Genomic DNA, 13,887 nt, shown 5'->3' on the forward strand with positions numbered 1-13,887 from the left:
ATTCTCTGTTACTAGAGTTTAAACGAATGCAATTTCCTCTAATGAATTTAATTGAATCTAATTTTTTGATAAAATTTAAATTCTAAATTTTAGTTCTAAAATTATAATATACTTAATAAACATATCAAACTTAAATTTCTAATTAATCATTGCACATGCTACTTAATATAACGTAAAAAGAGAATGAACGAGCAAATAGCGAGGAATTTTTATTTTTGAAAAAGATATATAGAGATTATAATTTCATTATCTGTAGGATCAATTCATTTCTCTCAAAATAAATTTGTCACACCTCTCATGCATGTATCTGACATTAATCTGATCATATATGAAATTTTTAAAAAAAGAATATTTATAAAATTTATAATTTAAAATAATTTTATAGATAAACATAGTCTTACTTTCCCTTACCGATAAGAGCCTTATTAAAAGGATTTTTTTTTTTCATTTCTCTTCATTTTCATGTATTATTTTGGTCCATTTAACTTCTTTTTCTTTCTTTCTTTCTTACTAGGAGGCATTATTAAACGGAGGACGTTGGAAATGTCACGTGTGCGTCCAAAGAAAGGTGCATAGGTAAAAGTGATGGTAAAATCAAGTTGGCATATTCAGGTCCTGAAGACCAAAAAACAAAATAATCTTTGCAGAAGACCCATAATATCAAAGTCAGCTAAAACGCGTAACGCGCCAAGTGGTCAAAAATATATGTGTCATCAAATAAAACAATTTAACGAGGCACAATATTTGTAATAAAGTGATAAATATTATTTTATTCTTAATTAAAAATTTTGAAATCAAATTCTCTTAGATATAAAATCGTCATTATTAGGAATTGATTTACCTCCTAATGTAGAATTTTCAATGCGAATTTAATTAAATTTTACTATGGATACTGAATATGAAATGTGAAAAAATAATTTAATAGCTAACCCATTGTTTTTAATTGGTCATTGTGTGTTGGCTGAATTAAACACTTGGAGAAATTATTCAGCTAGCTCCATACAGTGGGCGGGAGCATATTGTCATGTTGCCTCACACGTGATTGTCACCTCCTATCATAACCACCTGCATCTCTCTTCAAACTATGTTTATTTATCCCAACTGTGATACTCCTATTAAAATTTAATTAAATTTATATTAAAAATAAAACGCTTTCTATCAACATATGGAAATCTAACTTTCAATTTGTGCGTTTACATAAAAAAAAAATGATGTTTAATGTAATAAGTATTCTAAATTATAGAAGAACTGAATGTTATAGAGTTAAATCTAGATAAAGATCTCAAAATTTTTATTTAATCATTTAAACTACAAGTACTATAATCTTTTTTTATTGAACATATACGATAATTATTCCATGTTCTAATTTATGTGATATTGATTGACTTGATAGGAAATTTAAGAATTTTTTTAAAACTTGTGGTCTAAAATAAGTCATAGATATTTGTGTGATCTAAATCATCACGTTAAGGATGAATGTGAATTTTAAAATTAAATTATTTCTAAATATAAAAATATGTCATTCATTTTAGGATCGACTAAAAAAATATATATATATATCACATAATTTGCGGGAAAAAAAGAAGATATTTTCGACTCAAATTTTAGAAAAGATATTTATGCAGTTATTGAAGATAAATCATAGCTTTTAGTTTTTACACATTAATCTCAACTAATACATGTGTAAAATTTTACAGTTTATTTAGGATAAAATAATTAATCAGGGAAATCGTGTTTTGTACACAGTAAAAGAGCGCGTGAGTGTGAGAAACATTCTGCAATTGTTGAAATTAGTCGTCGGCGAAACCTTCCGTTAAAAATATTCCGTCAGTGCTTCCGTCAAATTCAACCCTATTAATACTCCATTCAAAATTACTTAATCAAAGGGTCAGCTCTCCCTGTTAAAATTCAACTTCTTTCCCCTTTATAAATATAAATAAAAACAAGCAATTTCACATTTTGTTGCTCAATTATTCTTTCTATATCTCAAGATATTAAATAATAGGGTTAGCTGATTTTGAAGAATTTCGAGTTTGCGTTTCCCCTTCTCCCTAAATTTTACCAGGTATTCTTCATTCTCAATTTCCTCCTTTCATTTTTCCAACACAAACACCAGAAATTCAAGTGTTTGTTTTCTTAATTACGAGGTGGAGAATCGAACTTATCTGAAAGTTCCATTAGTCAACCAACTTAGTTATTAAAATAACATTCACGTATGAGGTTTCGCTGAATCGAGACTGAATTTGACATGAATATTGTAGTTAGAGGCGGAATCAGGATTTAAAACTCATGAATTCGAGATTTTAGTTGTTTTTTTAAAAGAAAAGTTATTTGATTTCAAACTAAATACTTTGTACATATTTAACGGATTTCTTAAAGAAAGTTACTATTTGAACTATTAACTAAAGCTATTAGATTCGGCCAAACCCCGTGTTACGCACTAGCTTCACCACTGATCGTAGCTTAGTAAGGTTTCCCTGCTAAAACGTTTCTTTTTTAGTTTTATTATATTTCAAAGTCATAAATGAAAATTTTCAGTTACTTTAGAGTATGAGCTACTTCCTCCAAATTGACATAGTGAGTTATAAGATTTTTGAAACTTAATGAATTTAAACATGTTGAAATGTTTGTGTAGCTATAAAGATTTATTATTAGAGGTAAATGCAAAGTTGAAGTTAAATTATTTATAAAATTAAGAAAAAAAGTGTCAATTTCTGGAATTGAGTAACAAGGAAATAGTCTCCTTCTTTTTTGAACGGAGGGAGTATTAGTTTTGACACAACTTTTGAAGTTTTTTTTTTTATATATAATTATTATTATAACGGTGGTGTCCAAGGCAGCATACTTTTTAGGTTCTTTGGGAGGAGAGTGGAGATGGAGGTTATGGTAGGGTAGAAAGTGTATATTGTATCTAATTATTTATGTCTTCAAGGGGTGTAGATGTCTCACTTGTCGGATTATACTCAGTATGTTGGAGTGTATCTGTTATGTTTTGAAAATCCTAAGGATCATGGTTGTGAACTTGTGATTTCAATCTATTTGTCGCTACACATAAAAAGGTTCTCATATTGCAATCTCATTTACTGAAAGTGTTACATACTGTTGTTAATATCACATGATAGAATATCATATTTTGCCTTATAAAATTGTGCAACATGATGTTCTCTGTGTGCTTGAATTTGTATTTTCTGCTTCTCTAATTCGTTATAAAACCCTGTTTTTCGATCAACGAGGGCTGGCAAACTGATATATGCTTGTTTGTATCTTTTGCAGGTTGATATTTTAACAGATACTAACTGTTAAAGTGTGCGTACTGGGAACGATTTGTGCTTAGAGAAGCTAATGATAGCCATATAGTATGGAATCACACCAGCTGTATGGATATGGTGTGACTGATGCGAATTTGTCATATTCTTACTCTAAGACTACTACTCCTTCGATACCTAATAGGCTGTTGGGAACATTGAAATTTGATTCGGGAAATTCTCCAAATTCTCCATTTGTAAACTATTTTGATCCTGGTACCCCTACCACTTTAAGTGATAGCCTGGAGCAGCACAGCTCTACTGAAAATATTTCAGGGACTAGTCCTTCCAATAATTCCTTGCGGGATTTTAATCATTATTTCTGTAGGCCTAGCCCCTCTTCAGATTTCCACCATAACAGTCTACTGGTTTATTCTGGTGAAACTTCCTTACTCCAGTATGCAAATCACAGTCACAACATGAAACATGCTCTGCTGCAATTGGAGACCGCTTTAATGGGGCCAGAAGAAGTCACAACATCCAGCCCCTCGGCAGGGGAAATTCAGCAGCCACAAGCATCAGGTCAGAGTTCCGGGATGTGGAACCAAGATGGCCAGGTTTCGCGTCGAATTGAAACACAGCCATCATATGTTTCCGTCTTTGGCATATCAGGCAACATAATTCAAAGTGAGAAGCGGCACAAAGCAATGGAGGATTTTCCGTTGCAGGGAATTCCCATTGGCAACCTAAAGCAGCTGCTTATCATGTGTGCCAGAGCTCTTGCTGAGAACAACTTGGATGATTTTGAAAAATTGATTGCCAAGGCAAGAAGCGCTGTGTCCATTACTGGAGATCCAATCCAGCGTCTCGGTGCTTACATCGTAGAAGGGCTTGTAGCAAGAAAAGAAGCATCCGGAACCAACATTTATAGGGCTCTCAGGTGTAAGGAACCAGCTGGCAGGGACTTGCTTTCCTACATGCATATCCTATATGAGATATGCCCTTATCTAAAGTTCGGTTACATGGCTGCGAATGGTGCAATAGCAGATGTCTGTAGAAATGAAAATCGTATTCATATTATAGACTTCCAAATTGCACAAGGGACTCAATGGATGACTCTTCTTCAAGCTCTTGCTGCCAGGCCTAGCGGTGCCCCTTATGTACGTATTACAGGTATTGATGATCCAGTTTCAAAATATGCCCGAGGAGATGGATTGACAGCGGTGGGAAAAAAGCTCGCAGCAATATCTGAGAAATTCAACATTCCGGTTGAGTTTCATGCAGTGCCAGTTTTCGCTCCTGAAGTCACCAGGAATATGCTTGATGTGAGGCCTGGTGAGGCTCTGGCAGTAAACTTCCCTTTGACACTTCACCACACACCTGATGAGAGTGTTGACGTGACTAATCCAAGGGATGAGCTTCTCAGGATGGTGAAATCATTTTCTCCCAAGGTGGTCACTTTGGTGGAACAAGAATCAAACACAAACACAGCCCCCTTTTTCCCTCGATTTCTAGAAGCTTTAGACTACTATTCTGCAATGTTCGAGTCCATAGATGTGACGTTAGAAAGGGACAGGAAGGAGAGGGTCAGCGTGGAGCAGCATTGTTTGGCAAGGGATATAGTTAATGTCATAGCATGTGAGGGCAAGGAAAGGGTGGAACGCCACGAGCTATTAGGCAAATGGAAATTGAGGTTCACAATGGCAGGTTTTCACCAGTATCCTCTGAGTTCTTACGTAAATTCAGTGATAAAGAGCCTCATGAGGTGCTACTCAGAGCATTATACACTGGTGGAGAAAGATGGGGCTATGTTGTTGGGATGGAAGGAGAGGAACCTAATCTCTGCATCTGCTTGGCACTGAAGGAAAAAAGAAAATTACGTGACAGATGTTAAAGAGCTAAAAAAAAATGGCAGCCGGTACATTAAGCTCCCACTATGTGCGGTGTCTGGGTCCGGGGAAGAGCTAGTTCTAGCAAATAACCAGTTTGTAGTTCATTAAGTAGGGAAGCAGATGAAATAGCCTTTCTGGCATGTCATGTAGTTTCACTGTTGCATAGATCATTTCTTGTATCACAAACTATTGTTTATAGACATCTCTCATTATGTTCATCTATTTGTCCCTTGGTTTGGAATTTTTCCTGCACAATCTTCAGGGATATGGCACCGAAAGTTTTAATGGAACAGATAAAAAAACATTATAGGGCCTAACAAAAACAAGATAAGAGTTTGTTACATTTTAAGCAAATTTCGCATCAACAAAACACGAGAGATATGTTGGATATATAAGAGAGTAAATCTTAGACTATAATGGCGCATTTTAAAGTTGTGCAAACCCTAAGACCAAAACAGATGATGAGTTGGGCTCTTTCCTAAGAGGGTGTAGAAAATGCCAAAGAGACACAATATTTAACATTATCATTGGGAACTATAAAAACAAATGAAAGGCCCAATTGGCATGCCAGTTCTTTCGTGTGTTTGTATGATATATATATATTTTTTTTAATGTATCTCACAAAATAAAAATAAATTTACATATCGCATGAGATATTTTTGACATAGATTTTTTTTTCCCGGGTAACATCCATAAATATTATCATTGATCAACAGTCAACACAATCACCTTTCTGCCCCTATTGTGAAGAACCTCACTTGTTCGAATTCTACACCAATTAATCTCATTAGTGTTAATAAAGAGTAATTTAGTATATTTATGCGCTGGTAATTAAGAGGTCAGAAACACGTCACTTGACATGTCAACATAAGGTGTTTAATATACACAAATTTGACATGTTAAAGTGTTTAATAGGTACAATGGCGAAATAAAAATGTCAGAACATATTTAGGGGGTCAAAACAATATCTAAAAGTATATCTGTATGGCAGAATGCTTTGTAAGACCAAATCCTTTGCAGGGTCCAATTATGGTAGTTCCACCAAAACTTCCAGCTCCATAACTGAAGTAATTAAGATGCATATCTTCATGTTTGTTAAAAATATTACTCAAATTCCCCCCTTCATAATGGTTTTCCTCATTTGTCACATTCTGTTTCAATACTTAAAAAGGAAATTAGTATATATTTAGTGTATATTAATCATTCTCCAATAAAAAGATTCATATAAATTACCTAAAATTAACGGCTAGATTTGTATCCAAATTCAAACAGGAACCAAATATAATTAACGAGCGTAATTGCCACTTGCCAGTTGGATTATTTGAGAGACTAATTAAGGTGATTTTGGACAGTTTTTTTCCTTTTTTTTTTCTGCTAACGCTTTGGAAAATATGAAACTATAATCATTTTATTAACTACTAAACCAATACGAATATGTTAATAATATTTATGAAGCAACATGATAAGATCAATAGTAGATTTAATTTGTTTCGAAGAACAATGTAAAATTGGTCAAAAGAGCAAATAGTATTTTTAAAATGATACTCTACGTATAAGTAGCGAGTGAAAATGTTTATTAAAAAGTATTATAATAAAAAAAAAAATACACAGACATATAAAATAAAAAAATTTAACATATAATAATGTAATTTTTCAATAATGGACCCTGTTACCGCCATAAAATTATGACGCTCATAATGAATATTTTTATAAAACACATTTCTTTTTATTTTTATTAACTCATGTAAAAAGAGGGTCGAAGTGATCCTGACAAGTTAACTTTGTGAGCTGTAATATTTGTTTTAAATAAAAATAATTGCTTCGCTAAAAGCGACTTCTATCCTCTGAAGCTGTAGGTGGAAGCCAGCTTCTTTAACTATTTGTGTGTAAATTAAAAAAGGCGGAACTTATAAATAATTTTTTAAAATTGACATTAATTTTTATTTTATTTGAGAGATTTAAAATGAACAAAATTTAATTAAAATGTCAATTTTAAAACAACACTATAAAAAAGAGAGGGCTACTCCTTTCTTTACCCTTCTCACCAACAAACCTGCAACTCACAAAAAACACAAATATAGCCGCCAATCCCCCCCACCCACACCCGCCGCACCACCCACGAAAAAAAATAAAAAAATGTCAAAATCGTCGTCGGTAGATCAAAATCTGCACGACGGAGACGGTGACCTTCGGTCACCGCTTATTGCCGACGGATATTCAAAACCAAAAAAAGTAACAATGGATCAAATGTTGGAAAAATACTGCGGCGATTTTGGTTGGTGGCAATTTAGACATTTTGTATTAACGAGCTTTGCTTGGGCTCTAGAAGGGATTCACACTATGGTTATGATTTTTGCCGATCGTGAACCGGGCTGGCAGTGTTCGACAAACCGGTGCGACTCGACTGGGAAAAGTGTGTGCGGCCTTGAATCGGGTTCGTGGGAATGGACCGGTGGAGCTGCAAGTTCTACGGTTTCGGAGTTTGGATTAATTTGTGGACAGAAATATAAAGTTGGGCTTATCCAATCCTTATTTTTCGCTGGCTGCATGATCGGTACGTTTCTAATCTCTTCGTTCAATTTGTTTGTTGAATTTTAAGTCGACAGTGAAGTTAGAAATTTTATTAAGAATATTTAAAATTAAATATATATGTATGAAAAATAATTTTTAACTGATATGTTTCGTATACTTTTTTATGTATATAATATAATTTTTTGATAAAAAGTATTCGACTGATCACTCTGAACTATGTTTCAGCTACGCCAATGTTTTAACTTGACGCATAATATAAAAATATATAATAAAAAAATGTGATTTTGAACTAAAGAATTAAACAAGAAAAAAAATTATTTTTTGAAAGAAATTAAAATTAAAAATAAAACAAACAAATTGAAATATAGAGTGATTAGAAGTACGTAGAATTAAAGATTAAATTAACATAAAGAGTTTATTTTCCAACCTTCTTTTACGATTAGGACAACATATCATAAAGTGTAGAAGTCATTGGAGGTGCAATTTCTTAGTAGTGAGTAGTGAGTAGTGGCAAAAAGTCCATATAATTATAATCCACCTAACTAGTTTAGGTTTGACGGATAACTTCTATAATTGAAATTATTTTAATTCAGTCTATTTAAAAATTAAACTGGAATATACGTAGACAAATGTTAATATGGTATATAATACCTGTTTCACAATATATGCTTCTTTTATGTGCTCCACAGTGATGCGTAGCCACATATTATATATTCTCTATACGGCTACACCTCACATAGATTACCTATTTATTTTGCAGAATATTTTTGGCATCTCTATTTTACCATAACAACATGCATCTCTATCTTTGGAATTTTGTCGTTTATTTTATCAGTTTGTACAAAGTTGACGAGGATGCATGTGTTTCTATTCGTTGGAATTATTTTTTTGGGATCTAATGTTAGAAAAAAGTACAAGGATTGCGTCCAAATCTTTGTTTGCTAACGAATTGTCAATAATTCACGTATAAGTAATTAAATATAAGGATAATATTATATATTGAGACGACCGACTCACTTTGGAATTCCCTTCTTGTTTCTTTTCGATGAAGTTCGTCGATATAAAACTTGCTTAATATGATCTACATCTTTTATATAATTTATGAAAATTTTTAATATTTATGAATGACCTTGTTGCGGTTTCTGGTCAACACAAACTAAAACAATAGCGATATGTATGAACAAAGCCCGTGATTGTGGGCAAATTTAAAAAAAGAAGAAAAGTTAGGATAAACCTGACAACTGAAAGATACATAGAAATAGTATATACTTTTAGGTCAGTATTAGAATATCCTTTTTCTTACTTCCCACAAATTTGAATATTAAAGAATATGCTGCCCCGATCCGTATTTTCCGTCGTTCCTAGTGTGAGTTTAATATTTGGTGAATTCTGACTTGGGTGGTACATCGGATTTAATTCAATTTTAAAAATTAATTTGTTTAATTAACTATCGTTCAAAATCATATGTTTAAGATGAAGGTTTAATATTTGGTGAATTCTGACTTGGGTGGTACATTATGAACCGAAATTAGTATCACAAAAATATATTTAAGATTTAGTTTGACCATAAAAATTAGTTTGTGAGATGAAAATTATTGTAAATTGTATATAAATCTGTCTTTAACTAAGCACATAGATTTAGAAAGAAAGTGATTAAAATTTATGATTTAAAGTAAGTTATATTATTAGTGTCTTTAACTAAGGATTAAAAAGTTTAATAAAATTTAATCATTTTAACTAAGTTAAAAAGAAAAATATGGATTAGAATAGTATTAAAATAGGCTGTTTTTGTTTTCCCTCAATAACTTATTATCAAGAATAAGAAAGATAACTCTGGAACAATGAATGTTAGGTGTCCTCGAGTTACATTAATTATTATTTATTACTCAAAATAAAATATACGTATGGACCAGAAAAAGCATATTATTGTCATGTTACTTAGCCAGAATCACTTCATCTTCTGGAAAAATAAATTATTAAATATCACTATTATTATTACTGTATTGTTGTGATCCAGAAAAGCATCCTTATCAAAACTGTCATATGATGAAAGCAGCTTCTTTTGACTTGTTGTCCATTTATTTAATATTAATTTAAAGCTCCCCTTACTTTGTATGACACGTTTATTTTTCCATGCATTATGACACGTGTTAGATTAACATCCAGAATTGTTGTATGATGCACCACCAAATATATTATATATAATTGAGATAAATATTGGGGAGTATAGGGAGAAGAAAATTTGTGTGGAATATTTACTTGGGAAAATTATTTTTTTACTTTTATTAAAGATATTATTTTTGAGAGGTTTATTTTCTTAAAAATAATATATTTCAAAAGTTTTGATTAATCGAACGTGAAAAACTTTCACATATACCCATAATCTTTGTGAAATGTGTTTTAAATAGTACGAAAGTTACTTCTCCGATAACTATATATAGAAGGGAAATTTAAAGAGAAGACTTGAACAAAACAAATTAGGAGTAACCTTTTTCCATGTTATTTCTTTTTATTTTTATTTTATTTTATTCTTAAAGATATGCTGATGTAATTATACATCGTGTAAGTATGAAACAGACAGATTAACTACGGGCGGAGATATAAAAAAAGTAAAACAAAAAACGAGTATTTGTGTTAGAACTTGATCGATAGTTAATATGCTGACTTAGTAATGTTAAGAAAATTTTGTAAAACTTCCAAATTAATAATTTTCAGGTGCTGGAGTATTTGGACATCTATCAGATTCCAAACTGGGAAGAAAAGGCTCCTTCACTATAGTTTGCATTTTGAATGCAATCTTTGGTTGTTTAACTGCATTTTCTTCGGATTATTGGACTTATACCTTATTCCGCCTTCTCTCCGGTTTCAGCACGGGCGGGACTGGCCTTTGTGCTTTTGTTCTTGCTACTGAACCCATTGGCCAATCCTGGCGTGGCGTAGCTGGAATGTCCACTTTTTATTTTTTCTCAATCGGAATAGCCGCGTTATCCGCCATTGCATATTTCTTCCAAACGTGGCGATCTCTCTACATTGCTTCATCGGTCCCATCTGTTATATTCGTTATCTTAGTACTGCCTTTCATCCACGAGTCACCTCGTTGGTGCCTCGTTAGGGGGAAAGTGGACGAAGCCATGAAGATCATGCACAAAATTGCCAAGTCCAACGGTAAACACCTACCCGATGGCGTTGTTCTCGCCCTCGATAATGAAGTGAATGATGACGGTCCTAATTCTCAATCCGAATCTAGGGAAGCGCCAAACGGATCCCTATTAGATGTATTGAGGCTTCCTTTGACTCGATTCCGGTTATTTTTAGCTGTGGTGATTAACTTCCTTTGCTCAGTTGTCTATTACGGGTTAAGTCTGAATGCTGTGAACCTCGGGACCAACCTTTACCTCAACGTTGCCCTTAACGCGGTCGCTGAAATGCCTGCCTATTTATTAACTGCATTAGTGTTGGACAAGCTCGGTAGAAAGCCGTTAGCGATATGGACTATGTGGTTCAGCGGTATTTTCTGCCTAGCCGGAAGCTTAGCGAAGGGTGATGGTATGTGGAAGGTGGTTCGGATGGTGTGTGGAGTGCTAGGGATTTTTGGAATGGCGGGGACTTACAATTTATTATTCGTGTATTCGATGGAGTTGTTTCCCACCGTGGTGAGGAATGCTGCGTTGGGATGTGCAACGCAGGCATCCCAGATGGGGGCGATTTTGGCGCCCCTAGTGGTTGTTTTAGGGGGTGGGATACCATTTTTTGTGTTTGCGGTTTGTGGAATTGCTGGAGGCTTATTGGTAATGTACTTGCCAGAGACTTTAAACAGGCCGTTATATGATACAATGGCTGGAATGGAAGAAGCTGAAGCAGAGAAACCAAGCATTATATCTTAATTTGCTGGTTTTTGAGAACTTTTTTTGTTTATTTTTTAGTTGGTGAATGTAACTTGATGTTGGGAGAACTACTTTTGAATTGTACTAAGAGGATTACTTGTCACAGAGTAATAGGGCAAGCTCGAAATTTTGCCCTATGGCGAGTAGCGTAAAAATTACATAACATTATAATATCTTCCAAGAAGAATCAATCACCATGTTACATCCCGTGTTACTTTTTATTTATAATGGAGAGTGTGACCAAGGGAAAAACATGCAATATTATTACCATTGGTATCCAAGACATTGACTAAATAAATTCAATCATTGGATCAGTATATGAGTGTCAAACAAAAAAAGCACCCAAACAATAGAAAATGTGTGTAGATTTATGACATTTATACAGAACAAACAAGGTGAGATTAGCAGGTTAAATTAATGCAGTGTCTTTGAAACATAAATTAACTTGTGTAGAAATCAATTTAGAATGAAAATCTTATTGTACTATAATTATTTGAACAGAATATAGTATTTATCAACAGTATTTCGAATGAAAATCTTATTGTACTGTGTTCAGCTCTAAACACTTCAACAAATGTTTAAAAGCTACTTTTATTCAATCAATCTAAGGAACTTGGAGTTGACGCCCACATAACGAATTGCTCGCTTACCAAGCCATCCTCGCTCGGCTCTAAACACTTCAACAAATGTTTAAAAACTACTTTTATTCAATCAATCTAAACAAGCTCCCAACTAACCATTTAAGCTACCAACTCGAGTTTTGCTTCAGCTTCTTGCATTCTGTCTATGGTATCATAAAGTGGGTTATTTAACGTCTCTGGTAAATATATTACTAAAAATCCTCCAACAATACCGCAGGCCGCAAACACAGCAAACGGCACGCTGCCCCCTAAAACCCCAACAATGGGGGCCACAATGGGCCACAATTGCAACGCAGCATTTCTCACCACAGTCAGGAAACAACTCCATGAAATACACGGACGTCAAATTGTAAGTAGCATCGATACCAAATATCCCTAACAATCCGCACACCATCCGAACCACTCTCGATGCCATGTCAGTACTCTTCAACAAGCTTCCGGCTAAGCAGAATATTCCGCTGAACCACATTGTCCCTACCGCTAACGGCTTTCGACCGAACCTGTCGATCAGTAATGCGGTTAACAAACAGGAAGGCATTTCGATAACCGCGTCAAGGGCAACGTTGAGTATAAATTGGTTCCGAGATTGACCGCGTTCAAACTTAACCCGTAATCCACAATGGAACAAAAGATATATAAAACTATTCAAAAAGGTGTGGAGCTTCTTTTTTTTATTCCGGGGTGAACAAATTCATTATATTATCTCTTTTTGCACTATTCATAAAGGTGTGGATCGAACTTGTAAATATGAGATTTTTACAAACGAAATGTGGAACACGTATCACTAGAAAAATACTTGTAGAAAACTTACTATGGACAACTTTTGTTGCTAAATATTTACTACTTCCTTCATTCTAGGTGTTGTGTTGTACTTTTAGAGAGTTAATTTAATTAATTTTTAAAATTAAATTAGATTATTTTAATATAGAAATTTAGATATTTAAAAATTATACAATTAATGACAACTTTTTTTCATATCAATATGATGAAATATACATCTTAAAATGTTAGTCAAAATTTATATTTTTTTAACTCTCAAAAAGAAAACCGTGACAACTAAAAAAAATGGAGGGGGTAAATTTTTTTATTATCAATTCTACGTAACGATGGATTATACAAAAGAATATGATAGGTACGAATTATTTAGTGACAAATTTCATAAAACATGTTAATTATTTAGATTACTCTAGTGAAGGATTGAAAAATGTAAATCAAAATACTTATCAATAACGTAAAACTTCAGATAATCATCAACTGACTATATATATGTTTACGCTGACTTCCTCTAGACCAAGTAAAATTGCCATTAATTACTTGGAGGACGGTCTATTAATTGTTCCAGTTTAATAGGAATCTTCTTTTATAGTACTATTATTTAATTTAAATTTCCTTGCAAATTTTTAGCCATCTATGATCTAACGATTATATCATTTTTATCATCATTCCTTTAAGTAATATTGGCCATGGCCACTGCAAAAATCAGGCCATGTGAGAATTTAAGTAAGACGTTTGGATACAAATTAGTTGATATTTGAAAAAAAAAAATCAAAAAGTAATATTTGAAATCAATCAATATCTATAAACAAACACTCATTTAAAATAATCATATATCTTTAAAAAAAAATTGAAACCAATCAAATTTCCGTACAAACGCCCATCTTTTATTTTATGTTATGTTATTGATTCTTTTTAT

The 13,887-nt window shown here is 33.1% G+C and overlaps 2 protein-coding genes across 2 annotated transcripts; both read left to right on the forward strand.

Annotated features, from left to right (window-relative positions):
- Positions 1-1,909: 1,909 nt before the first annotated feature.
- Positions 1,910-5,355, forward strand: LOC129891998 (scarecrow-like protein 21). The gene is made up of 2 exons (XM_055967511.1): positions 1,910-2,065; positions 3,274-5,355. Exon 2 carries the CDS (start codon positions 3,359-3,361, stop codon positions 5,105-5,107), a length of 1,749 nt encoding a protein of 582 aa, XP_055823486.1. The 5' UTR covers positions 1,910-2,065; positions 3,274-3,358; the 3' UTR covers positions 5,108-5,355.
- A 1,798-nt stretch (positions 5,356-7,153) lies between these two features.
- Positions 7,154-11,755, forward strand: LOC129892614 (organic cation/carnitine transporter 4). Its single transcript, XM_055968198.1, has 2 exons — positions 7,154-7,691; positions 10,385-11,755. Exons 1-2 carry the CDS (start codon positions 7,274-7,276, stop codon positions 11,551-11,553), a joined length of 1,587 nt encoding a protein of 528 aa, XP_055824173.1. The 5' UTR covers positions 7,154-7,273; the 3' UTR covers positions 11,554-11,755.
- Positions 11,756-13,887: the final 2,132 nt, after the last annotated feature.

Source organism: Solanum dulcamara, chromosome 6 (assembly GCF_947179165.1).
Source record: "Solanum dulcamara chromosome 6, daSolDulc1.2, whole genome shotgun sequence".
Classification (NCBI taxonomy): Eukaryota; Viridiplantae; Streptophyta; class Magnoliopsida; order Solanales; family Solanaceae; genus Solanum; species Solanum dulcamara.